General features: G+C 37.7%; 1 protein-coding gene across 2 annotated transcripts in view; it reads left to right on the top strand.

The window, feature by feature from the left end:
* Nucleotides 1-457: 457 nt before the first annotated feature.
* The window catches only part of LOC136834276 (synaptotagmin-17-like), a 31,823-nt gene continuing 5,432 nt past the window's right edge, over nucleotides 458-26,848 (top strand). Inside the window, exons 1-6 of one of the 2 annotated variants that reach the window (XM_067096644.1) lie at nucleotides 458-833; nucleotides 13,698-13,847; nucleotides 18,522-18,647; nucleotides 19,713-19,904; nucleotides 24,635-24,757; nucleotides 26,514-26,591. In XM_067096644.1, the coding sequence (XP_066952745.1) occupies nucleotides 789-833; nucleotides 13,698-13,847; nucleotides 18,522-18,647; nucleotides 19,713-19,904; nucleotides 24,635-24,757; nucleotides 26,514-26,591 (714 nt within the window). In that variant the 5' untranslated portion in view covers nucleotides 458-788. The remainder of the gene's footprint in view (nucleotides 834-13,697; nucleotides 13,848-18,521; nucleotides 18,648-19,712; nucleotides 19,905-24,634; nucleotides 24,758-26,513; nucleotides 26,592-26,848) is intronic. The other variant, XM_067096645.1, reaches the window with a different exon arrangement.

The following is a 26,848-nucleotide window of genomic DNA, read 5'->3' on the forward strand; positions in this document are numbered from 1 at the left end:
TTGAGAAATCGTCCTAGTTTTCTAGCTAGGATAAAGTACTAGTGATAGCTATTGTGTTTCTACTCTTTATGGAATGGAGAAAATGATGAAACTCAAATTAAGGTCATTAAGTACAGATATGGTTGTAAAAATAGAGAGAAGGATTGCATTTGCTAGAGAAGGAAAGAAGAAAGTAAAACAGAACTTGAAGTAATTGCGAGAAAGGGGAGGTCAGTCAAAACAACAGGCAAGTCGCACCTGAGATGAAATGGTAACAAAATGAAAATGATTCAAAGTATATTATAGTCATTTTTAAACGCATAGTGCGATTTATTTCTCTGCATTACTTTTCATATAATGAGTAAAGTTGAATGATCAAACTAAGAAAGGCGAATCGCTTCAACGTTATTTTGTTGTAAAAAAAGTATATATTCTACCGTACTCCCTTTCCCGCTGCGTCCGAAACCAGCCTCGGATCGTTACGCGGGCGTTCGGCCAATAAGAGCGCCGTTTCATTTCAGCCAGGACGATCCATTCACAGCGACCCCGCGAGCGACCAGCCGCCAATAGCGTCGGCTCTGTCATTCCCGGCGTTGCTGCTCAGCTGCCGCTGCTGCTGCTTTTCCTCCACCGTCAACATATGGGAGGCGAGGAGGAGCTCAATGAAACTCGGTCTAGAAAGAGGGTTTCACACGGTGTTATTTCGATGTGTCTCGTAGCCAAATCGGAGATATTTTAAGCGTAGCCGAAGCGCCGCCGCCTTCGGGATGACCAGATGTGGAAAGGCGAGAAGCAGCTGTTGAGGAGAGATGAAGAAAACGGACGAAACTCAACAGGTTATGATGGATGGCGAGGTGAGTACGGTCGTGGAAGGCTGTTGGTTTTTGTGTTCCGGTCCGTTCATGCCTTAAAATGGGATCATTTCTTTCTCCTTATGTAGTAGATGACAGTTCCATTTACTCCGTGGAGTGACACGGCCCTAAGTTTCATTCAAGGTGTGGGAGATATGGGTGCGTTGTATCAAGTGGTCAAGTGCGGTTATGATAACGTATCCTTCAATATGGTGTGTTGAGGACGACATAAACAGGCATAATATATACCGTTTACATCGAGTTTACAGCTTAATTAACGAGGGATATTCGGCAAGTAATTCGTAACTGAAGATGAGTGAATTATTTACTAATTTAAAAACCCCCAGATGTGTGTGTGTATTTGCATGTGCATAAAGGACTACATACATGATATTTAAGTAGTTTTAAATCACTGCAGCGTTTAACAAATAAGCTTACTATCACATAGACCTAATCCACTGGACACATCAACAAACTGAATGAACGGATGAAGGATTTCTGTAGACCATATTAAGCCTACAGTACGTAGTTTTTTAATGACAGTTTTTGTAGAAGTTTTTACTAATTTAATCATAGCATAACGCCTGACGTCCGTCCGCATATCAGACAGGGATCAAACTTCCGTCTCGTACCCTGTAACCTAAAGCCGATGCTGGCTCAACAACGTCGTCATAGCTTTAGGTTTGGAATGATATCTTTGAAGGCTTAATTTCAATATGAGAAAAATGCGGGAAATTTTGTAAAAAAAAAAAAAATTATAAAGCAAATAATATCATTACACATTGAACATTATTATCATCATTAAGTGAACATGTATCACATGGAGGAAGCCTAAAACGCCAGTAACTTGTTTAGCAAGCTTGCACGGAATAGAATGCCCAATGTGTGAGAGAGAGAGAGAGAGAGAGAGAGAGAGAGAATAATTCATCAGCTGCTGCTTATGTGGTTAGTTATAATTGTGTTTACATTTTTGTCGGTACTCGATTTTCATTTGCCTCATGAATTTCCACAGAGAGAGAGAGAGTTAAGAAGGCGAATAGCAAATAAATTACAATTTTTTTTTTTTTTTTTAATTCATCTACTGCCGCGTATGTGGTCATATTTATTCCGTTTTAGTTTTCTGTATCCGTCCTTACTTATTCCCGTTCATTTGCTTCCTAAGTTTCCGTATTTTTTATCAGCATTCTACTGTATAAAAATTTACACAGCAAATGAACCCAATAGGAGCGCTTGAAAGTTACGCAAGACAATATATAATTTTAAAAAATTCGGAGATCGCAAGGCGCAGGCTAGGCTGAACAAGCCAAAAACCGAACCCTTTCCCCCGAAAAAAAAAAGGTCCGCCCCCTTAAGCTGATTCGAATTCCCTTCTAAACCTAATCACTTGCTGGCATTTACGGGATTTTTGTGAAAGTCGAGGCGTATCTTTTATTGGCCTATAATTATAATATTCTTAGCATATCGCAGGTGATAACGATAATCTTGAAAATGTTTTTGTCGTCTCGTGTTGTTTCACAGGATAGCATTATTATTGTTGTTATATTAGTAGTAGTAGTAGTAGGCTAACCAGAATACAGAAAGCAGCAAAGAACAAAAAATTAGAAAAAGCGAAAATAAAGATCAGGATACCAAAAATAAAAGTAAAAGAATGAAATACACACAGGATAAACAAGCAAATCCCTGGTCTAGCTTTGCTGTTGGGGTCAGATATTGCATAGGGAATGGCTCCGAAATTAGGTGAGATTTCATAATGGTTTGCTGTGGTAACATCCTCTCTCTCTCTCTCTCTCTCTCTCTCTCTCTCTCTCTCTCTCTCTCTCTCTCTCTCTCTCAAATGTTATGTTAAAGGTAATTTTCACTAAACTCACTCGCTCTAGTGTGTTTTCTAATATATTTTGATAGAATGAACTTCGAAAAATTTATTACAATAATAGCTTCATAAGCTGTTTCTCGCTTTCGAAAAACTGATTAATTCGCTCTTCACAATAATCTCTCTCTCTCTCTCTCTCTCTCTCTCTCTCTCTCTCTCTCTCTCTCTCTCTGTATACAATAGCGTACGTTACTGTGTGTTGCAGTATGAAGATCGATTTCCCAAGAATGGACGGATGACCGATAGACCTATCAGATCCAAATTCAGTCATAGGAATTTCACAAGAAATGAACATTTAAATTTGGTTTTAGTTAGTTTGCATATGTTCCAGATATCTTTGAGTCGACGTGTTTCATTATATTTAAAAGAAGTTTTTCCCCATATGTCAAGTTTAGTTCAATTCAACACAGTATTTCAGTAGATATCTACATTTTTACGTATGAGGTTAGCTTCAGACGGCTGTGTATATGTGCAAATGAATAGTGAGCGTAGAAATAAGAAAAAAAGACCCTAATATAAAAAAATTTAGTCATCATTCATAATTGCCAGTCCCGTCGCTAGGCCTATATCCACCCCTTTTTAGTCTTATGAACCATGCTTACAAATATTTTTACCATAGCATCAGAAGAATGTAATGAAGTATACGTGGTTGTTCAATTATTACGTTATAATGAATACACCCCTAGACTCAGGAACTTTAAAATCTTAGATTTGGCAGCCACTGACTGTAGAACTACCGTAGTACTGTTGTTACAGCTCACTTGTTCAGGAGTTAACTGATGTCAAGTTCATAAGGAATTTGTGCCAAGGATTCACGTTGCCTTCGCTTGTCCATGGCCAAACTATTCATATGCAGATGAATTATAAGGAATTACGAATAATGCGCTCTCTCTCTCTCTCTCTCTCTCTCTCTCTCTCTCTCTCTCTCTCTCTCTCTCTCTCTCTCTCGACCGTTTCCCTCAGATATAAATAATAAGTTTCCTGATCTGTAAAACGGTGCTCAGAATTAAAGAGGACAGAAACTTAATGCACAATTACTTTTATGGTTGAATAATGAGCCCTCTTATGTAGACCGGAATGGAAGATCACACTTCTCAGTTGAAACCGAAACAAGATGAGAAATTAAAGTACTCCAAATGCTTACGCCATCATCTTAAAACTCACTCACACACACGCATACACACACACTATATGTATATGTATATGTGTTACTAATAATGTGTGAAAAGCAGGTATTCTGTACAATGCCTAGGCGATATAGGCAATGCTGTTACATACTTTTTTTCCTAGGTATTATGAAGAATGACATGTACTAATCAGGCAGAGTGTAAAATGGGAAAGGTCTTTTCAAATAAAATCTCTGAAAACGAAACAACAATTAAAAATTAACATGTTTCATAATGAAACAGGAAACAATAATGCGTTTCAAAAGAAAAAAAAAATATACGAAACGAAGCACAGGATATTCTGACTGGAAGAACAAGAGAATCACAACTGTCACTACTTGTTGCAACAAGGAAAGCTAGAATGGCATTTTGAACTGCACTTAATTCTCAGTCTTGCAGTCACCTCACAAACCCTTGGTCGCTTCCTGTGGACTGAGTGGTAGGAACAGATCGAAGAGGTATTTAGCGGTCAGGAACATTTTCAACTCTGAGTAAGCTCTTTGGACAAACAATGAATTGTGATCTTGCATAGAGTTGCTTTAAAATTCCTTGTGCTGTTCCATCGGTAAAAGCCGTCTTTTGTCACATTCATAACAACTGCCAACAGACTGCACGAGTCTCCACAAGCCCCTTGTCGACGTCAGTGATAGGAACTGGCACAGTGTCTTCCAAAGGTGCAGATTTCTTGTCAGAATTAATTTTAATCTTTTTGGCCTGTACTTCCAGATTCGATTTCGATTGTCGCCTACCTTTGACAGCATTCTCAATGCTGAAGCAAATATTGCACAAAATGTTAACCGCATGACCTTCCATTTTCGAGGTGCCACTAACGAGACTGCCGTATTCTTATCCTGTACTCTGGTGGTTTGCCTTTGGGCATTGTATAGAATGCCTAGGGAATGTATGAAATATCAAGTATTTCATACTGGGACGGCGGATTTTCGGCATTGTATATATTGCCTAGGCATTCTATAGAATGCCGGATTTCACACATATTTATATGCATATACATATATAAAAGAAGTTGGAACCTAAGTACCACTGTACCTAAGACTTTTACCTGGGCGGCTTACTGTCTAGCATACCAGAGAGTTTTATCCAAATTCCTGACTAAGCAGTGACCCCGTTGATAACACTTCATTCGAATTATCCCTTCTGAGTGAACTTGATAGAATAATCATAGTGTGTTGATTATTTCGTATCACATTTACTCAGAAGCGATAATTCGAATGAAATGTTATCAATTGGGTCACTGCTTAGTCGGTTAGTTGGGTTAAACTTGTTGGTATGCTAGGCAGTAAGCCTGCCCAGGTAAAAGCCTTAGGTGCAGTGGTACTTAGGTTTCAACATCTTTGACTTCCTTGGTTAAATTGTTAGCGCTCTTGCCTTTCAATCGAAAGACCTGGGTTCGATCCCGATGTGAGTCAGAAAGTTATTTCTGTTCCACATGCAACTGTTTACTACTTCCGTATATTATATATATATATATATATATATATATATATATATATATATATATATATATATATATATATATATATATATATATATATATATATATATATATATATGTATATATATATAATATGATATAATAAATATAATGTGTGTTGTGTATGCGCGAAAAGACCATGGTGTGAACATTTGAAATAACATTAATAAATTAAGGCTAGTATCAATGTTGGTTGGTTACAAAAGTTCCTTTTGCTTATCACTCCCTTATATTCAGTATGATGATATTCACAAAATGAAACTTTATCTGCGAGGAGGTTCCTGGCAACCGGTAGATCTACGTCATTTATTGTATGGAAGTTTTTAGCAACTGTGGCCCTGCTTTCATAATAATTGTATGGTAGGCTTTGGCAACTCAAACCATACGACATGAATTATATGGAATTCTAAGCCACGCGTAGACCCACGCGATAAATTAACATAGCTCTTAATGAATGAGCCAGTTTATGCACTGTTTGCCAGATTTTCACGTTCATGAATAACTTCTGGGCAAGAGTTTCCTCATTAACGCTAAATTTCACCTCAGCATGTTTCGTAAGATCCTGCCTAATGGTGGTTGAGCAACAAACTTGACCTCGGTCTGATATTATCAGCCTATCGATTGGGAGGGAGGAAAATCTAATCAGATTAACGATTGTTTGCCAATCTCTTCAGGAAACGGCGAAAGAGCGTCGAGTCTGGCGTTAGCAGGCTGCTTTGAAAGTTGCTTAATGACTGAATGCGGAAAATGGTGAGACTGAATTAGTTGCGGAATAGTAATGAATGCTATCGTTGTTTCTGAGTGATATCTGCGAGTTCGATCTCGGATTGGGAAAGCGATTTAGAGTCGTTTCCCGCTTTCATTCGCTTTGGAGAATGGAAATTGGTGCTTAGCGTGACTGGATAACGGAAATATTTTTTTATTAAAGTCCCCATTGGAATGATTGCTTAGTTTAACTAGATCACTTAGAAATATTTTTAAAGGTTTCCCAAGAGTTAGAGAATAACACAATAAACAAACCATAGTTGAAATTTCATTGACCATAAATAAGTATTCGGAAGATGTAGTTCTGTAGTTTTAAACGTACTGCCTTTTGTTAACCGACTATTAAAGTTATATTTTAAATTTAAGCTCGTGGCACGTATGTCAATTTGAGTATAATGGATGCACATTAGAAATTAGACCACAACCAATCGGTGAAATCTAAAGTTGAAATGTACTAGATAATTAGTATCGGTTAATGTTATAGAATTATACCTAAAGGCCACAGCAAAAAAGCAGAAAGAAATTTACACATTTATAATATATATATATATATATATATATACATGTACATATATATATATATATATATATATATATATATATATATATATATATATATATATATATATATATATATATATATACACACATACATGCATACACACACACACATTAAATATACATGCACATATCCCGTCGTCAGTGCACTCGCAAGCAAAGAGGGATTGTGTTCGAAAGAGAGGAGGAGGAATTTCCAAGCTATACGTCTCGCAGTTCCTGAGAGCTTTGTTTTTGAAAACACTGCGCTATTTATGCTGGCGCTCTGAATGTTTTCACGCTCCTCCATGACAAGATCTCGGCGACGGGCGATTTCGCAACTCCCGTTTCTCTCAGACCGGATTCTTTCCTATTTCCTGTTTCGTTTTATATATATATATATATTTATATATATATGTATATATATATATATATATATATATATGTATATATATATATGTATGTATATATATTATATATATATATGTGTTTGTATACATTATATACTGTATATATAGAGAGAGGTATGTATGTTTATATTATATATATATATGTGTGTGTATAATATAGATATATAAACATATATATAATATATATTAATACATATATAGATATAGATTGTATATATTTATGTATATTGACATGTACATATATGTTTAGATATATATGTATAATATACACATTATATATATATTAATACATATATACAATCTATGTATATATGTATTAATATATATATATACACATATATATATTAATACATATATACATAGATTGTATATATTTATATATATTGACAAGTACATATATATGTTTAGATATATATATGCATAATATATACATATAAATGTATTATAATATATATGTATATATATAGATCTGTATACTTTATATATATTTACGTACTATACATATGCATATATATAAATTTATATATGTAAACATATATTACACACACATGCATACATACACACACTTCATCTGCTATCACCAAGACGCAGGAGCTAAAACAAATGCAACAACAGCAAAATAAATCCGATAGAAGGAAAAGATTGATGCTTAATAGAAACGCCGAGAATTGGATTGCCTCTCCTGAAGAAAGATGGTGATTGAAGACTTTGATCGTCCCTATTAACCCGCTCCCCAGTATTTGATTCATCGGATGTTGTCCGGTGAATTTTTTTAATGTTAAAAAAAATTCATGGTCCGTTTTTCTGATCAATGGAAGGTATGGAGAGCTGTTGGTGTTATTTATATAGTCTCGAGAACACGTGACGACGTTTTATGCTTTTATACTTTTCAGATATTTTTGGAATATTTATCAAAGCTGTACGCGAATATTTTTTTTAAATTCTTGGTCCGTTTTTCTGATCAATGGGAGCTAGGGAGAGGTGGTGGTGTTATTTATATAGTCTCGAGAACACGTGACGACGTTTTATACTTTTATACTTTTCAGATTTTTGGAATAGTTATCAAAGCTGTACGTGAATTATTCTCTAAGTTCTTGCTCCTGTATTCTGATACATGGAAGCTGTTCGTGTTATTTGTATAGTCTCGAGAATAAGTGAAAACATTTTATATTTTTATACTTTTCTTCAAATGTTTTTGGAATATTTATCAAAGGTGTACGTGAAAATATGTTCTGTCATTGTAGGTGTTTTTTTTTTTAACTTTATACCCAATATGTTTTTCAGAATTAAATGTATATTGAATCTCAAGGGAAAAAAAGATTAGTATCCGTGTGATTTCTTTTCAATGTTATGTTTGAAGCATTTGTATAGGATTTTTTTTTACTATTTTCGCTTTTTTTGCACAAGTAAAGTTCAGCTTTTATTCTGGAAGCGATATTGAGTTTGTTTCTTTACTAAGTTAGTGTTTTTTTCAGTACTAAGAATGTGCATATTTTTTGGAGCTAGATAACATCTAGTGTCTTTGTGGAAGAAAGTGAAATACAATATGAATCTATAAATAAGTAAAATACTCTATTATTTACATTTATTACTCGAATAAGATACAGTCTATTTTGCAAAAGTAGATTACCGTTTTATTTTTCCGCATAAATAAAACACTATGAAAAATGCAGTATCAAATTTGCTCCCGTAAAATACTGTATGTATCATTACATTTGCGTAATAGTGTGCGTCTTTGCAAAAGTAAATTACAGTATCATATTTTGCACAAGTTAAACTGCTGTATGTATCTTTACACAAGGACCGTGTCCTGTGTTCTTTTACATAAGTCAGTTACAGTAAATGTCCCTGTGGAAGACGGTAAAATGTGTCTCTAGAGAAGAAAGTACAATACTAAATGTATTCTTGCAGAGGAAAGCAATTGCATTATGCATCCTTGCCGAAGAAAGTTAATTGGAGGAAAGCACAATACGTTTTTCTCTAAAGAAGAAAGCACAACACAGTACGTGGCCCTGCAGAAGAAAGCACAACGCAGTAAGTGTTCCTGTCGAAGAAAGCACAACACAATACGTGTCCCTGTTGAAGAAAGCGCAACGCAATAAGTGTCTCTGTCGAAGAAAGCACATCACAATAAGTGTCCTTGCGGAAGAAAGCACAACACAATAAGTGTCTCTGTCGAAGAAAGCACATCACAATAAGTGTCCCTGCGGAAGAAAGCACAACACAATACGTGTCCCTGTCGAAGAAAGCACAACACAAAAAGTGTCCGTGTCGAAGAAAGTACAACACAATACGTGTCGCTGCGGAAGAAAGCACAACACAATACTTGTCCCTGTTGAAGAAAGCACAACACAGTAAGTGTCCATGTCAAAGAAAGTACAACACAATACGTGTCCCTGTGGAAGTGAGCACAACACAATACCTGTCCTTGTCGAAGAAAGCACAACACAATACGTATCCTTGTCAAAGAAAGCACAACACAATATGTGCCCCTGCAGAAGAAAGCACAACACAATAAGTGTTCCTGTCGAAGAAAGCACAACACAATACGTGTCCCTGTTGAAGAAAGCGCAACGCAATAAGTGTCTCTGTCGAAGAAAGCACATCACAATAAGTGTCCTTGCGGAAGAAAGCACAACACAATAAGTGTCTCTGTCGAAGAAAGCACATCACAATAAGTGTCCCTGCGGAAGAAAGCACAACACAATAGTCCCTGTCGAAGAAAGCACAACACAAAAAGTGTCCGTGTCGAAGAAAGTACAACACAATACGTGTCGCTGCGGAAGAAAGCACAACACAATACTTGTCCCTGTTGAAGAAAGCACAACACAATAAGTGTCCATGTCAAAGAAAGCACAACACAATACGTGTCCCTGTGAAAGTGAGCACAACACAATACCTGTCCTTGTCGAAGAAAGCACAACAATACGTATCCTTGTCAAAGAAAGCACAACACAGTACGTGGCCCTGCAGAAGAAAGCACAACACAATAAGTGTTCCTGTCGAAGAAAGCACAACACAATACGTGTCCCTGTTGAAGAAAGCGCAACGCAATAAGTGTCTCTGTCGAAGAAAGCACATCACAATAAGTGTCCCTGCGGAAGAAAGCACAACACAATAAGTGTCTCTGTCGAAGAAAGCACATCACAATAAGTGTTCCTGTCGAAGAAAGCACAACACAATATGTGTCCCTGCAGAAGGAAGTAAAATATAGACGTGATCCTGCGGAGGAAAGCACAATATAGAATGTGTGCCTGCGGAGGAAAGCACAATATAGAATGTGTGCCTGCGGAGGAAAGCCCAGTACAGTATGTGACCCTAATCAGGAAACATCAATACAGAATGTGACCGTGGCTAGGAAAGTGCAATGTTGCACTGCACGTGTCCCTACGGAGGAAACTGCACTGCAGAATGGTCCCTTCAGAGTAATCTTAATACAGTCTTTGTTTCTTGGGAGGAAAAATACAGTTGGTGCCCCTGCAGAGGAAAGCACAATATAGAATTGTCCCAGCAGAAGAATCTTGATACAGTCTGTGTTTCTTGGGAGGAAAAATACAGTTGGTGCCCTGCAGAGGAAAGTACAGTATAGAATGGACCCAGCAGAGGAATCTTGATACAATCTGTGTTTCTTTGGAGGAAAGATACAGTTGGTGCCCCTGCAGAGGAAAGTACAATATAGAATGGTCCCTGCAGAGGAGTCTTGATACAGTCTGTGTTTCTCGGGAGGAAAAATACAGTTGGTGCCCCTGCAGAGGAATCTTGATTCAGTCTGTGTTTCTTGGGAGGAAAAATACGGTTGGTGCCCCTGCAGAGGAAAGCACAATATACTGTAGAATGGTCCCTGCAGAGGAATCTTGAGACAGTCTGTGTTTCTTGGGAGGAAAAACACAGTTGGTGCCCCTGCGGAGGAAATCCCATTACAATGAGTGGTCCTGCAGAATACAGTAAAATAGTGAAGAACATTTCTTTGCGGAAGAGACCTTAGTTGCTTTCAAAAGGGCAAATTCCTGTCGCTTTGGTGTCGAAAGCCTTCCCCCTCAGGAGAGGTGGGTCGGGGATGAGAAGGTTCTTCCGGATTCGAGAGTTTCTCATTACCTTCATAACAGCGCCGTCTCTCGCCTTGATGATCTCAAAGGAGGACATTTATTAGCTTCAAAAGTGGGATTGCGCTCTCTCTCTCTCTCTCTCTCTCTCTCTCTCTCTCTCTCTCTCTCTCTCTCTCTCTCTCTGTCTGTTTCAGCCGCTCTCTTTTATACTTGTCTGCCTATTTCAGTCTCTCTCTCTCTCTCTCTCTCTCTCTCTCTCTCTCTCTCTCTCTCTCTCTCTCTCTCTCTCTCTCTCATACTTGCCCATCTGTTTCAGTCTCTGTCTGTCTCATATTTATCTGCCTGTCTCATACTTGCCTGTCTGTCTCAGTCTCTGCCCATTCTCTCTCTCTCTCTCTCTCTCTCTCTCTCTCTCTCTCTCTCTCTCTCTCTCTCTCTCTTCTACTTGTCTGCCTGTTTCAATCTCTTTCTATCTCATACTCTCTGTGTCTCTCTCTCTTCTGTCCGTTTCAGCCTCTCTCTCTTATACTTGTCTGACTATTTCAGTCTCTCTCTCTCTCTCCCTCTCTCTCATACTTGTCTCTCTTATACCTGTCTACCTGTCTCTGTCTCTCTCATGCTCGTCTGTCTGTCTCTTTATCCGTTGATATCGCCATTTTATTGTCTACTGGATAATATATCTCACTCCTGTCATCTGCTTGTCAGCCATCTGCTTTTTTTTCCGTCTCTGCTTGTCAGTATATCCGTCTCCTCTGTCAGGCAATCTCTTTGCTTCCGTCTCGGTCACTGTCCGTCTTTCGGTTTATCTCAGTTTTCCAGCCTGCCTGCCAAATCTCTCTCTCTCTCTCTCTCTCTCTCTCTCTCTCTCTCTCTCTCTCTCTCTCTCTCTCTCTCTCTCTCTCTCTTGGGGAGTGTTGTCACGCCTCTTATCCTAACAGACTTCGCAAGAATTCGGGCTTACTTTTAAAGCGTTGTTTTCCTCCCCTGGAGACAAAGAGGAGGAGGAGGAGGAGGAGGAGGAGGAGGAGGAGGAGGAGGAGGAGGAGGAGGAGGAGGAGGAGGAGGAGGAGGAGGAGGAGGACGTGATAAACCTCCCTTAAAGAAGGTCGTGTTCCTAGGCCGGGGAAAATTCACCTCAAGAATAAGGTGTCATTGACGTCAAGGATGAGGCTCGCCATTCGCCTGGGGAAGAATTTCGACGCTTTTATCCTGGGGATTTTTTTTTTTTCAGTTTTTAAAAATTCGTAATGTGGATAATTACTGATTTGTCATTGATAATTTATAGATAATGAATTACTTCAGCTTTTAACTTACAATGAAGTGCATTGACTTTTTATGCCTGGTTAAACTAAGGTATACTTAACTTACAAGATTTAGGCTTTCATTTTTACTTTACGCAAGGCAGTGACGAGTAATTGCTTGTAAATTAAAACGCGTAACTTATAATCTGTCGTTTACAACTGAACAAATTAATTAATGAGAGAAGAAATCGTATGAGACACGCAAGTTCAAAAGCAACACGGCCAAAGTGTCGTGAACAAACCAATACAGAAATAGAAAGTATTACAAGCTCACACACACAGACACACACACACACCTGTCTCCCTTTCTGTCTGTCCCTCTTTGTGTCTGTGTCCGTCTGTGTGTCTGTCTGTCTTTAGGCTTCAAAGGCAGACGGGACAAAGAAGCAATTGTCACGAATTGTTTTCGGAGGCGAGCTGTTTCGTATGTCGTTGGAAATAGTTATCAAAGAGGACGAATACAAAAAGTAAACGAAAAAATGGGGGCACAAATGTTGCTGGGTTTTCGGGTCCATTCTTCAGAAGCCTTTGTTGGAAAGGTGTCGATAATTTCATTTCATTTGTGTCGGCCATGTTGACTTTGTTTTTTTTTATACACGTTGATATTCTCTCTCTCTCTCTCTCTCTCTCTCTCTCTCTCTCTCTCTCTCTCTCTCTCTCTCGTGTGACTAATTCACGTGGGGCACTTGTTCCCGTGGGAATTTTTATGTTATATATTAAGCCACGAATACCCCGTCATATCCAGTTCACTCTAGCTTGTGAATAACTTGAGTGATCAGTGAATAAAGAGCCTGTTTTATATATATATATATATATATATATATATATATATATATATATATATATATATATATATATATATATATATATATATATATATATATACATATATATTTTTATACGTATAGGCATACATACATACATGAAGAGGAAGTGCTTGAAACACCTATAGATGTTCACAAGTCGAGCCATTTCAGTTGTCATGGGCCCCTTTATCGGCAAATTTTTCTTCCGTTCTGAACTAGTCTCCTTTCCCGCTTCCTTGTCCACTTCTATCGCCACCCTTTTCTCCTCCTTTCGTTTTCTTTCTTTCTTTCCTAATATATTTCCTTTTTACCCACCTTTTTATCCTCCTTTTTTCCATTTTTTTCCATTTCTTTCCTTCTCCCCAGGTTTTCTTTCCCACCGGGAGATCGATAAAGTGGATGACATAAATCTTTTGTACCTTAACTCTGCCCTTTCACTCCGTCTCTCTCTCTCTCTCTCTCCCTTTCTCGCAGCAGGAGAAGGCCGGGTGGTTGTGGCAGGCTGTGCAGAACATGCTGTGCTGGAGGGAGGGCCATTCGTGCTGTTGTTGCTGCTGCTGTTGCTGCTGTGCTGAGGAGGACTCCAACACCACGCGCAAGGCCGACATTCAGTATGTTTTGCAGGTAAGAGCGAACGCCTTACAGTGACGGTTTGTAGGGAGGAACGTTTTGTAGAGGGAACGTTTTTAAGTAACGTTTTGCAGGGGAGAACGTTTTGTAGGGAAGAATGCTTTGTAGGGAATAAAGAGTTTATGATATCGTTCTTCTGATAAACGTTTTGATATCCAGGATGATTCACAGTAACGATTTGTAGGTAAGACAACTTCACCTTAATCATTTGCAAGTAAATATGTTTCCCAGTAACATTTTCCAGGTAAGAAAGGTTCATGGTAATATTTTCCCGGCAAAACTGTTACGGTAAAGTTTTTCATGAGGTTTTATGGTAACGTTTTGCGGTAGGAATGTCTTAACGGTAACGTTTTGCTGGCAAGAATAGTAAAATTGTAAGAGGACGTTGTTCTGACGAACGTCTTAATGATTCTGAGCTGGTAAGAGCATTTCTTCACAGGGGAGAGCTTCCCCTGGGAACATTTTGGTGGTAAGTTGCACCTCTTTATTTTAGGAAACAATATTCCTCAGAAACGTTTTGTTGGTAAGAACATTCTTTTTGTTAAGAACGTTTTTACAGTAACGTTACAGCGGTAAGACAATATTTTGCTGCCACTCTGCTGATTTTCAGTCCTGTCTTCCCAGCCTGCTTGATGGTTTTCCTTCCATGGTTGGTATTATTATTCACAGCCTTTTAATTAATCCAGTGTTTAAGAGTAATCATTATAATGATTTCAGTTGCATACCTGAGTTTTCCTAGTTATTTTAAGTGCATACCAGAGCTTTCCTGATTATTATAAAGGCTGACTTTATACGCAGCTTCAGTCAACAGCAAGATTAGTGCTTCAGTCTTAAATTCACCAGTAAAGATTGCTGAATATTTTCCTTGAATTTCGTATTTCCTTCTCCAAGTTCTTATCAATTACAGGAAACAGAGGAAATTCTTGTTTTCTCCAGTCGCATGACTTAGTTAAAGGCTAAGAATTCCTTTGTGGAGTGAATTCGCTCTAATGTCATTGGTCTGTCGACTTATTAACCTCGATTTATCCTTCGATTTATTCCTAGCTTGAGGCAAGGTGGAAGCGTGTTTACCGATTTGAACAAAGAATTGAATTTTTTTTTTTTTATAAAATAAAACTGGCTCTTCAACGAGAATGGTCGTCATCGTATGATTGGCGTTGAGTTGATAAGCTTAGCTGTAACATTTTGTTACAGCTAAACTTATCAACTCAACGCCAGTCATACGATGACGACCATTGTCGTTGAGGCGCTAGTTGTATTTTATTAAAAACATTTTGTTAGTCATTTTTACTCAGCAGTTAAATTTGTGTTAAAGTTTCATTTTGGATTCTTGTTTTCTTTTTCGTTAACTTATGGCTGTGCTCTCCTATAAATTAGCAAGATGGAATATTCCACTGAGAATCTAGACTACCCCTGAAAAACGCCATGGGTTTATTAATGGTTGAGACAGCTGTTGGCTGGGAACGAACAATTATAACAGCTTATATATACATATGTATTTTATTCATATATATAATATATGAATATAATATATATGTATATTATATATATATATATATATATATATATATATATATATAAAATCACGTAAGAAGGTACTAGTTCAAAGACCCGGTTTTCACTCACCGCCTTACGTGGATTTTTTATATTCTCAAGCACGCGTTCATTCGTGCTACATTGGATATTATATATATATATATATATATATATATATATATATATATATATATATATATATATATAATGTATAATGTATAACCTGTGGGGTCATAACAACTTTTCCAGAAAATTGCTCGAGTTGTTGTGAAGCCAGACTAGAATCATCTCTCTTCATGTCGCCTCGGGGACGACAACAAATATCTATTAATTTTGCCAGGTGGTTCCGGGAAATCGTTGCTTTTTTCTCTGCCGAGAATTTGCCGTGATCTGATCCGCAAAGAAATCTTGATTTTGTTTTTTTTTATTTTCGATGTCGTCCATAAAACATTTATATGATGCGTAACCAGAATTCACCTAAACGAATAATTAGGTCATGTCGTAACTCTGAAGTGCAAATTTTAGTTACCTTTCGGCCCCTTTGGGATTAGACCTCTCTCTCTCTCTCTCTCTCTCTCTCTCTCTCTCTCTCTCTCTCTCTCTCTCTCTCTCTCTCTCAGATGCTTCCATGAGGGCATTAACTTGCTTGTCCCTTGGGTCTTTGTGTAACTCAAAAGGAATTCGTTTCAGTAGTTGAGAGGTGCTACGTATGAAACTTCCAGGAAATACATCAATGTTGGCTTTGTACAGACTTACAGATGGAAATGTATGCAAAATTGCAATATGAGCTAGGATATATATATATATATATAATATAAATATATATATATATATATATATATATATATATATATATATATATATATATATATATTATATATATGATATATGTATATCTTATTTATATATATATATATATATATATATATATATATATATATATGTGTGTGTGTGTGTGTGTGTGTGTGTGTGTGTGTGTGTGCAAAATATAACCTGTTTTATTTGTTCGTTCCCAACAGGCAGCTCTTTCAGTAATTAAACTATTGAGTTTTTCATTTGTAATCTAAATCCTCAATGGAATATTTCATCTTGCTAATTTATAGGAGAGCACACCCAAAAGTTAGTGAAAAAGGAATAAGAGTCCAAAATGAATATTTAACACAAATTTAGCTGCTGAGAAAAAAAAATTAACAAATTGCACAGGCCACTCTGCGTCCAACACTAAATATCGAGAGATCTCTGAGTTTATATGTACAAACCACTCTGCAGTAGTCCCAGGCTCCTTAGATCTACAGACACACACACACACACACAACATTGCTCCCCATCACAAGGGCAGCCATCAGTGTCGAACGTAGCTCATAATGTAAGGCTTTCATCTTCCTCCGAATTCAAACTTTCAAACTATGCTGGTCTCAGCTTCCCCGGATCTCTCGAGGGCAGCGATGCTTCCCGTCACAAGGGCGGATGTCAAGTTTGGGCAGTTGAAGAAGAAGACTTCCAGCGTTTCTCCCCTACAGCTTGGTGGGGGAGGAGGGGGTGGCTCCCTCTCTCTCTCCTCTTGTCAGTTTGCGAACGAGTAAATTAGCAGGATAATAGTTAGTTTTTCTTTATCCTTTGGATACTTCCGTCTTGAAAACTGGGAAGAAGCAATGTAATGTATGTATACTGTGTGTGTGTATATATATATATTATATATGTATATCTATATATATTTATAATTTATATATATATATATATATATATATATATATATATATATATTATACATATATATATATATATATATATATATATATATATATATATATATATATATATATATATATATATATATATATATATATATATATATATATATATATATATATAGAGAGAGAGAGAGAGAGAGAGAGAGAGAAGGATCCACAGCAATACTCTTGTTTATAAAGACGAAATGTATTTGTAAAATTATTTATCGAGCTTAAAGCTTCATCCATCCTTCTGTGGACTTGATCACTGAAGTAAAAAGAGACGTACAGCAATGGTGAAGAAAGAGAAACAAATATGAACAAACTGAAATTGATGAACAAGGTTAAAACGTGCAAGTAGTATTTCTATCCAGAATTCTATAAGTGATCTGCGAGGTGCGAGGCTGGACAAAAAGTTGGTCTTCCTCTTGAACAATATCTTGAGGGTCGCCATCCGAAATGGCAGTTTGATCTACAGACTCTGTACCTCCTTCCATATTCTCCTTCTTCCATCTTACTCTCCACCCTCTCCTAACAATTGATTCATAGTGCAACTGCTTTGAGGTTTTCATCCTGTTACACCTTTCAAACCTTTTACTGTCAATTTCCATTTCAGCGCTGGATGACCTCATAGGGCCCAGTGCTTGGCCTTTGGCCTAAATTTTCTGTTCAATTCAATTCAATACAGACTCTGGGACAGGCGAAGCGTGGTTATCCACACTATCAGACTGAAGAGGGTAATACACATTTCATAAGTAATTAATTTTGGCCCTTTTGCACATCACTTAAAAGTAAAATATTCATAATGCCAGTATTCCCCTGAAAGGTATCATTTAGAGTGATGAGAGCTGCTCCTCCCAGTTTGCAATCTGACGACATACTGAGTTCTATGAACTTTCAGCTTCTTGATTTTTTATAAGTGTTTTTGGCCACGTTGAACCTCGTCTCCGCAGTGCTGTGGATTCAATTCCTGTCGAGGAAGGTGAATTTGAGGCCTCATGGCTTCAATTTTTTGTAGTTAAGTTTTTTTTTATTGACAAGCGAGAAGGGTGTTAAGTGGCTTTTTGTGTGTTGTTTGCATCGCTGAAATAAAATCCCCAATTATTTGCTTACATTGTATCACAAATTTAAATTGAAAATGATGCAGGTGGAAGCTTCCGAGTGCCTGTTCAGTGTATCACAGACACGAGTTAAAAATGATGAAACTGGCAGATTTCGAGAGCCTGTTCGGTTTCACATGTAACCAAATAAATATCCGCTCCGGTGTCAACGAAAAAAGAACTGATAGTTTCCAGCCTCGGGTCATTCTCATATTAAGTGTTTACGTTGTTGTGAAGCTTTTCAGGGTCGGTATTATTGTTATTAATAACGCCGGAATTCTTTTTTTTTTTGTTTTCTGCAGCACACAGATCTGAGCGACAGCGAATCGATCTCGACGACCTCCCTCCTCCGTCACCAGTCCAACTCCTCCTCCCCTTCTTCCTCTGTCTCCTCCGTGAAGGATCTCAAGTCGGATATCTACCACCAGGTGAGGGTTGGATGGATGGTTGGTCTGTCTAGCCAAGGTCTTCAAGTTTGTCCTTTCTCCGTGATCAACTGGGCCTTCCTTGTGATGCCTGTCTTGTCACTTAACTGCTACTTCCTCATTTCATCAAATGTCCAAGCCATCTCAGTCTATTTTCCAGCATAGTCGGTGGATGCTAGCACCTCTTCCCATCATATGTCCAAACCATCTCTGTCTATTTTCCAGCTCCTCAGTGGATGCTAGCACCTCTTCCTATCACATGTCTAAACCATCTCAATCTATTTTCCAGCTCCACAGTGGATGCTGGCACCTCTTCCTATCACATGGCCAAACCATCTCAGTCTATTTTGCAGCTCCTTATTGGATACTAGCACCTCTTCCTATCACATGTCCAAACCATCACAGTCTATTTTCTAGCTCCTCAGTGGATGCTGGCACCTCTTCCTCTCTCATGTCCAAACCATCTCTATTTTCCACCTACTCTGTGGTTGCTGGCACCTCTACTTACATGTCCAAACCATCTCAGTCTATTTTTCAGCTCCTCAGTGGATGCTGGCACCTCTTCCTATCACATGTCCAAACCATCTCAGTCTATTGTACTCCTACTCTGTGGATGCTGGCGCCTCTTCTTACCACATGTCCAAACCATCTCAGTTTATTTTCCAGCTTCTCAGTGGATGCTAGCACCTCTTCCTATCACATGTTCAAACCATCTCAGTCTATTTTACTCCTACTCTGCGGATGCTGGCGCCTCTTCTTACAACATATCCCAACCATCTCAGTCTATTTTTCACCTACTCTGTGATGCTACACCCTTCTTTCACCACATACCAAACCCATCTCAATCTATTTTCCATTAATTCTGTGGGCGTTATCTCTTCCTTTCACCACATGTCAAGACCATCTCAGTCTATTTTCCAATTCTTTGGGCACTTGTCTAACACGCTATTGACCTTCACGGCTTGTTCCTTGAGAGTGCGGGCACATTATGAATAATGCTTAATAATTAATGACAAATGAATAACACATTACAGCAGCCTAATCCATCAATATCGACCTCCCTGGCAGATCGAACTCCGGCGGTCGAACTCGGTATCTTCAAGACAGCTCCCGGTGATCGACGTCCGGCCCATCGAGTTCTGGTCGGGCGTGAGGGGCGAGGGCGTCCAGCCGCGCCTGCCGGGACCTCCCAGATCTCCCGTCACCCCGAGGTCGTCGAGGTGGTCCTCCAAAGCCATCGACTACGAGGCCTTGACTAAGGTGAGGAGGGAAGATGGGCGTCTGGTCCCTGAGTTTTGGTAGATGATTGATTGAGATGATTGATTGTAATCATTACTTTGGTTATAGTTTGCATTTCAGGACCACCAAAACACTCCTTCGTAAACATATCTGTATTTCAGATATGTAATTGTATTTGCATTTCAGGACCACAAAAGCAACTTTTCATAATCATATTTGTATCTGAGGACCACAAAAACACTCCTTCGTAATCATATTTGCATTTCAGGACCACAAAAACATTTTTATAATTACATTGGCATTTCAGGACCACCAAAACACTACTTCATAATCATATTTTGATTTCAGGACCACAAAAACACTTTTGTAATTATATTTGCATTTCAGGACCACAAAACACTCCAAAATCATATTTGTATTTCTGGACCACAAAAACACTCCTTAATCATATTTGTATTTCAGGACCACAAAAACACTACTTCGTAATCATATTTGCATTCCAAGACCACAAAAATACTCCTTCTTAATTATAATTATAAATTAATGTTGCTTTTAAATCTTCTACAGATCTTAAGGACAGTTTAGTGATTTGGTATACGTTCCTGATCGTCTTCCAGTAACAATATAAGATTCACGCTAAACAATTTAGTATACGTTTAAATATTCGCCAAATGTTTTGAACGTTTTAGTGATGACTGTATGAAACTCGAGACATGACGGTAATGTGGTCTGAAATAACTGCTTGTTTCTCAGTAACAATATTAGAGTCACCATAAAAATGTTTAGTTTTACATTCAAGTATTCACCAAAAATATTCTGAATATTTTAGTGATGCTTGTATGGAAATCAAGACATGAAGACAATTTTGTTTGATATAGCTAATCGTCCCTCGGTAATGATATAGGAGTCACGCTAAGAAATTTAGCAATATCTATAAATATACTCTGAATATTTTAGGGATAATTGTATATTTAATCAAGTTATGACGATAATGTCACTCCCGCCGTCGGCTTTTTCCAGTCTCATCTTCCAGGCTTTCGCCTTTAGTTTCGTTATCTGACCTCCATTTATTCTTCCCTTCTGTTTATGAATAAAAAAAAAATATATACATATATACATATATATGTATATATATGAATTTTTATCACATCACCGTGATTTATATACAAGCATTAAGCTGTGAGTGGCGTTCAATATCCAATTCGCTCTACCTCGGAAATAATATATAAATATACATACATACATTATTTCCGAGGTAGAGCGAATTGGATATTAAACGACATTTGTAGCTTAATGCTTACATATATATATATATATATATATATATATATATATATATATATATATATATATATATATATATATATATATATATATATATATATATATATATATATATATATATATATATATATATATATATATTTTTTTTTTTTTCTTGCGTGGAAGATATGCTGACAAGTGTTGTCAACATTATGTTTCTTATTAGCCACTAGTCTTTCCGTATATAGCTCTCTGCCTCTCCAGTTTCCCCACAGCAGTGGGAAACTAGAGTAGAAATGAGACAAGGCATTTCCCGGGAACTCAGTCCCTATAGAATTCGTTGCAGATGATTGAGAGACGATGACGGGGACCCGTGTCTTTGATCAGCTACTGTACACAACAAGCTTTGAGCGGGGAACTATTAATAGGCTATTTTTGTTTTGGCAGTTTGACGTATAGGCCTAAGATCTTCGCTGGAAGTAATTGGGACACGGAGAAGATAAATGACCTTCGTTAGGGTACTTTTGAACTTCGTTAGGATATACCTTTTCCAGATAATGAGGAATGATCGCTCAAGGGGGGGGCGGGTTTAAAGTTGACCTTAGGTTGTAAATGTGATTAGGGGAGATGAATAGAATTTCTCCGATTATTTTCTTCAGGTCGTCACCATTTTCATCATCATCGTCTTAAACTTGGGAGGCCTAATTATTGGCTCTCACTGGGCTCATAAGGCGTGCTCTGTCTGTTTGCATTATAATCTGTAGTTTTCTTCACTATCTTGGTTTTTCGTTTCGTAACTGGTATGGAATAAGTATGTCTGTCCTTTCTCTGTAAAGTCTGTGAAGTTTCACATCTTTTTTTTTATTGGATACAAATATACATGTTTGTAGTACAGCAGTGTCTTTGAATGCTTTTTGAAGAGAATGTTCAGAAGATTGTAATTATATTTATAGTTAATCACCTCGATCAATTTTTTTTTAGTTTTCTGTCAAAGAAAGCTATTGAGATGGCTATTTGTCAGATCTTAAAAACTACTGAGGCTAGAGGGCTGCAATTTGGTATGTTGATCATCCACCCTCCAATCATCAAATATACCAAATTGCAGCCCTATAGCCTCAGTAGTTTTTATTTTATCTTAGGATAAATTTATCTATGATCGTGCGTCTGGCATCGCTGTAGGTGCGAACATCACAGGCCACCACCAGGCCACGGCTGAAAGCTTCATGGGCCGCGGCTGAGAGTTTCAGGGGCCGTGGCTGAGAGTTTCTTACAGCATTATACGCTGTACAGAAAACTCGAGTTCGGCGCAGCTTTTACGTGTTAGATCGTGCCTCGCTTTTGAGTTTCCTTGTTTACCTGTCATAAACAATTCAATGAAGAATTCATTCATCAAAGCGTTTTCATCCCGAGCAAAAGGATAAAATAAAATCCATTCTTTCATAAAGCCTGTTCTCAAATCTTATAACCTTGCCACTTAAATCCTGCGAGTGAATTTTTTACTTTGATGATATAATTCATTCCAGCAAGAAGCTTGGAAATTTTTTGTAGAGCTGATCATGGCATGTGAATATAACGATCTGAGAGAGAGAGAGAGAGAGAGAGAGAGAGAGAGAGAGAGAGAGAGAGAGAGAGAGAGAGAGAGAGAATTTCAATGGAGATAGACCGATGTACCAGAAGTTCTCTAAAGCTGATCAACTCATTCATTCTCTACTCGAGTGTTTGCTAAAAATCTTCAGCGACAAGATATGAACGCTGAGGTCTTTTAGGTGTGAAGGTAGTAAAGGTGTGACTTCCTTCTTCTCTCAATGTCTCACTGGTATTTTTTGTCCTTTCTTCTTACCCGTTCATTCAGACTTTCTAAAATGCCAGATATCATATGGGGAATCACAGAATATTGAGAAGGCAGATCATATGGGGAATCACAGAATATTAAGAAGGCAGATCATGTGGGGAATCACAAATTATTAAGAAGGCAGATCATATGGGGAATTACAATATTAAGAAGGCAGATCATGTGGGGAATCACAGAATATTAAGAAGGCAGATCATGTGGGGAATCACAAAATATTAAGAAGGCAGATCATGTGGGGAATCACAGAATATTAAGAAGGCAGATCAAAGGGGGAATTACAATATTAAGAAGACAGATCATATGGGGAATCACAGAACATTAAGAAGGGAGATAAGGGAAATCAAAGGATACTAAGAAGGCAGATCATATGGGGAATCACAGAACACCAAGAAGGAAGATAAGGGAAATCGAAGGATATTAAGAAGGCAGATCATATGGGGAATCAAAGAATCAAAATATGATAAACAATGAAATATTTTCCTACTAAACTACAAAATATTTTCGTACTAAAACTCAAGAATCGGTTCGGACATCATACACGAATTTCTCCCCAAAAACCTTGTCTGCCGAGTTCTGGAGAAACAGCCTCTTAATCACGCCCGAAAAGTATACGTAATCTCTTTCGGCTTTGATGTCCGCCTTTTGAAGACGTTGGTTACTGAGAATTAGAAATTCTTAATTATACCTTGGTGGTGAACAGGTTTTCGTTCTTCATTGCCCCTTTTTTACGATGTTTTTCTTGTTGGTGTCCAGGCGTAGATAAATACATTTTGGATCTTTCCTAGATAGTGACGCCCAAGGGTTTTCGGGGGTCGTTGTCTAGGACTATCATTTCTTGGGGGTCATTACCTTTATGATATTTACAGTCTTTTGTTTATGTTTTTACTCACTGTCTCGGAAAGATCCTATATTTTTTATCTTGACTTTTTTTAAAGAATTTTTCTTTAATATCCAGGCATCTCTCCAGTTAAGGTGAGATTTCACCTTTTATAGTATATTTATTTACAACTATTTAGAGGGCTGCAAATTGGTATGTTTATCACCCACCCTCCAATTATCGAACATGCCAAATTGCAGCCCTCTAGCTTCAGTAGTTTTTACCTTATTTAAAGTTAGCCATGATCGTGCGTCTGGCACCGCTATAGGTGCCAACACAGGCCACCACCGGGCCTCATATTCCCCAACTGTATCATGGTTCGGGACCTTCCCTGAAAAAAGCGGGACGCCATATCTTAAAAACTATCCATAGAAGCTTCTTGAAAATAATCTCAATATGTTTACCACGCCCAAAACACACATGGAACGAAACAGTAAACCGTAAGCCTGAGAGAGAGAGAGAGAGAGAGAGAGAGAGAGAGAGAGAGAGAGAGAATATTTATTTAATACTGGCTTCTTCTATTAAAGGATCGCCTCCATTGGAGGTACTAGTAGGCCTAGCCAGAGAGAGAGAGAGAGAGAGAGAGAGAGAGAGAGAGAGAAGAATCCCCTGGAGAGAGAGAATTTATAAATACTGCCTTTTTCTATCATAGGATCACCTCCATTGAAGGTACTCATAAGCTTCAGAGAGAGAGAGAGAGAGAGAGAGAGAGAGAGAGAGAGAGAACCTTACTCATATTACACTTGCTGTGTGTTACAGATTCGGCCTCATCTCTACACGTCTACGTCATCGTCCCTGGAGGAAAATTCTGACGATGACCTGCTCGGAAGAATCCACTTCTCTCTCCATTACGACGCCGTGGCCATGATCCTTCTGGTTAAGGTCAGTTCTAAAGAGGGAAAACAGATGGGTAAACGTTAAGGAAAATGAGAAACGGGGCTTGAATTTTCCTTAGGGTGAGGTAAGATTGGTAGGAGAAATGAGGAAACATGACAGAAATATGATCCTTCTAGTTAAGGTCAGTTCTGGAAAGGAATACAGATGGAAAGAGTTTAAGAAAAATGTGAGGTAAGATTGCTATGAGAAATGAGGAATCAGTGACAATAATACAAAGTGAGGTGAGGAATCGGTGACAAAATTGCAAAGGGAAATGGGATAGGAATGAGAGTGTGAAGGGGAATGAGGAATCAGTGACAAAATTGCATACGGAAACTAGGAATCAGTAAAAAATTGCCAAAGGGAAGAGGGAATCAGTGACAAAAACGCAAGGTGAAATGAGGAATCAATGACAAAATTTGAAAGCGAAATGAGAATCAGTGTCAGCGATGCTAGGTGCATTTAAGGAGTCGGTGACAAAATTTAAAAGGAAATGAGGAATCAGTGACAAGATTGCAAAGGGAGAGGAGGAATCAGTGACAAAATTGCAAAGGGAGAGGAAGGTAGTGACATGATTGCCAAGGGAATGAGGAATCAATGACAAGATTGCAAAGGGAAATCAGTGACAAGATTGCAAAGGGAAATGAGGAATCAGTGACAAGACTGCAAAGGGAAATGAGGAATCAGTGACAAGATTGCCAAGGGAAATGAATTAGTGACAGGACTGCAAAAGGAAATGAGGAATTAGTGACAAGATTGCAAAGGGAAATGAGGAATCAGTGACAAGACTGCAAAGGGAAATGAGGAATCAGTGACAAGATTGCCAAGGGAAATGAATCAGTGACAAGACTGCAAAAGGAAATGAGGAATCAGTGACAAGATTGTCAAGGGAAATGAGAAATCAGTGACAAGACTGCAAATGGAAATGAGGAATCAGTGACAAGATTGCAAAGGGAAATGAGGAATCAGTGATAAAATTGCAAAGGGAAATGAGGAATCAGTGACAAATTGAAAGGGAACTGAGGAATCTGTGACAAAAATGCAAATTGAAATGGAGAGTTAGTGACAAGACTGCAAAGGGAAATGAGGAATCAGCGACAAAATTACAAAGGGAAATGACAAGATTGAACGGGAAATGAGGAGTTAGTGACAAAATTAAAAAGGGAAATGAGGAATCAATGTCATAAATGTCAAAGGAAATTAGGAGTCAGTGACAGAATTGCAAAAGGAAATGAAGAACAAATATAAAAATTTAAAGGGAAATGAGGAGTCAGTGTAAAAGATTTAAAGGGAAATGAGGAGTCGGTGAAAAAATTGCGAAGGGAAATGAGTGATCAATGTAAAATCATAAAGGGAAATGAGGAATAAGTGAGAAGATTGTAGAGGAAAATGAAGAATAAGTGACGAAATGCCAAGAGAAATGAGGAATCGATCAAAAATGTAAAGGGAAATGAAGAATCAGTGACCAAAATGTAAAGGGAAGTGAGAAGTTATGGTTAGAATAAAAAAAAAATTAAGAAAAGGGAAATACAAGCTCAGCTTTCCTGAGTATTTAGTTCTGTAAACGTAAATAAATATATATATATATATATATATATATATATATATATATATATATATATATATATATATATATATATATATATATATATATATATATATATATATATATATATATATATATATATATATATATATATATAATGATAGACGTAAATAATAGATGTATTGATAGGTAAAATAAAGGTATTTTTAATTTCAGGTGTTGGAGGCTGCTGACCTGCCCCGCCCGGCTTGCAAAGATCGGAGTGACATGTCCCACTCAAATCCTTATGTCAAGGTAAGACCAAAACTTCTTCCCCAAAATAAATCGTGGTGTTGATGCAATATCTACAAAACTTCAGCAACCATTTTTCATTTCCAGAAATTTGTCGAACGTTCAGCTTTTATTCAAGTTGCAAAGTTAATGTTAACTGGGTCTTGTCAAGAGAGTTTACAGTAAATAGTGGGGTGCTGCAAGAATGTTGTTATGTCTCTGCAGTGTTGACTTCTCGTAGATTTTACGATGAGGAAAGGTGGCCTGTGATGGAAAATAAA

Source organism: Macrobrachium rosenbergii, chromosome 53, assembly GCF_040412425.1.
Source record: "Macrobrachium rosenbergii isolate ZJJX-2024 chromosome 53, ASM4041242v1, whole genome shotgun sequence".
Lineage (NCBI taxonomy): Eukaryota > Metazoa > Arthropoda > Malacostraca > Decapoda > Palaemonidae > Macrobrachium > Macrobrachium rosenbergii.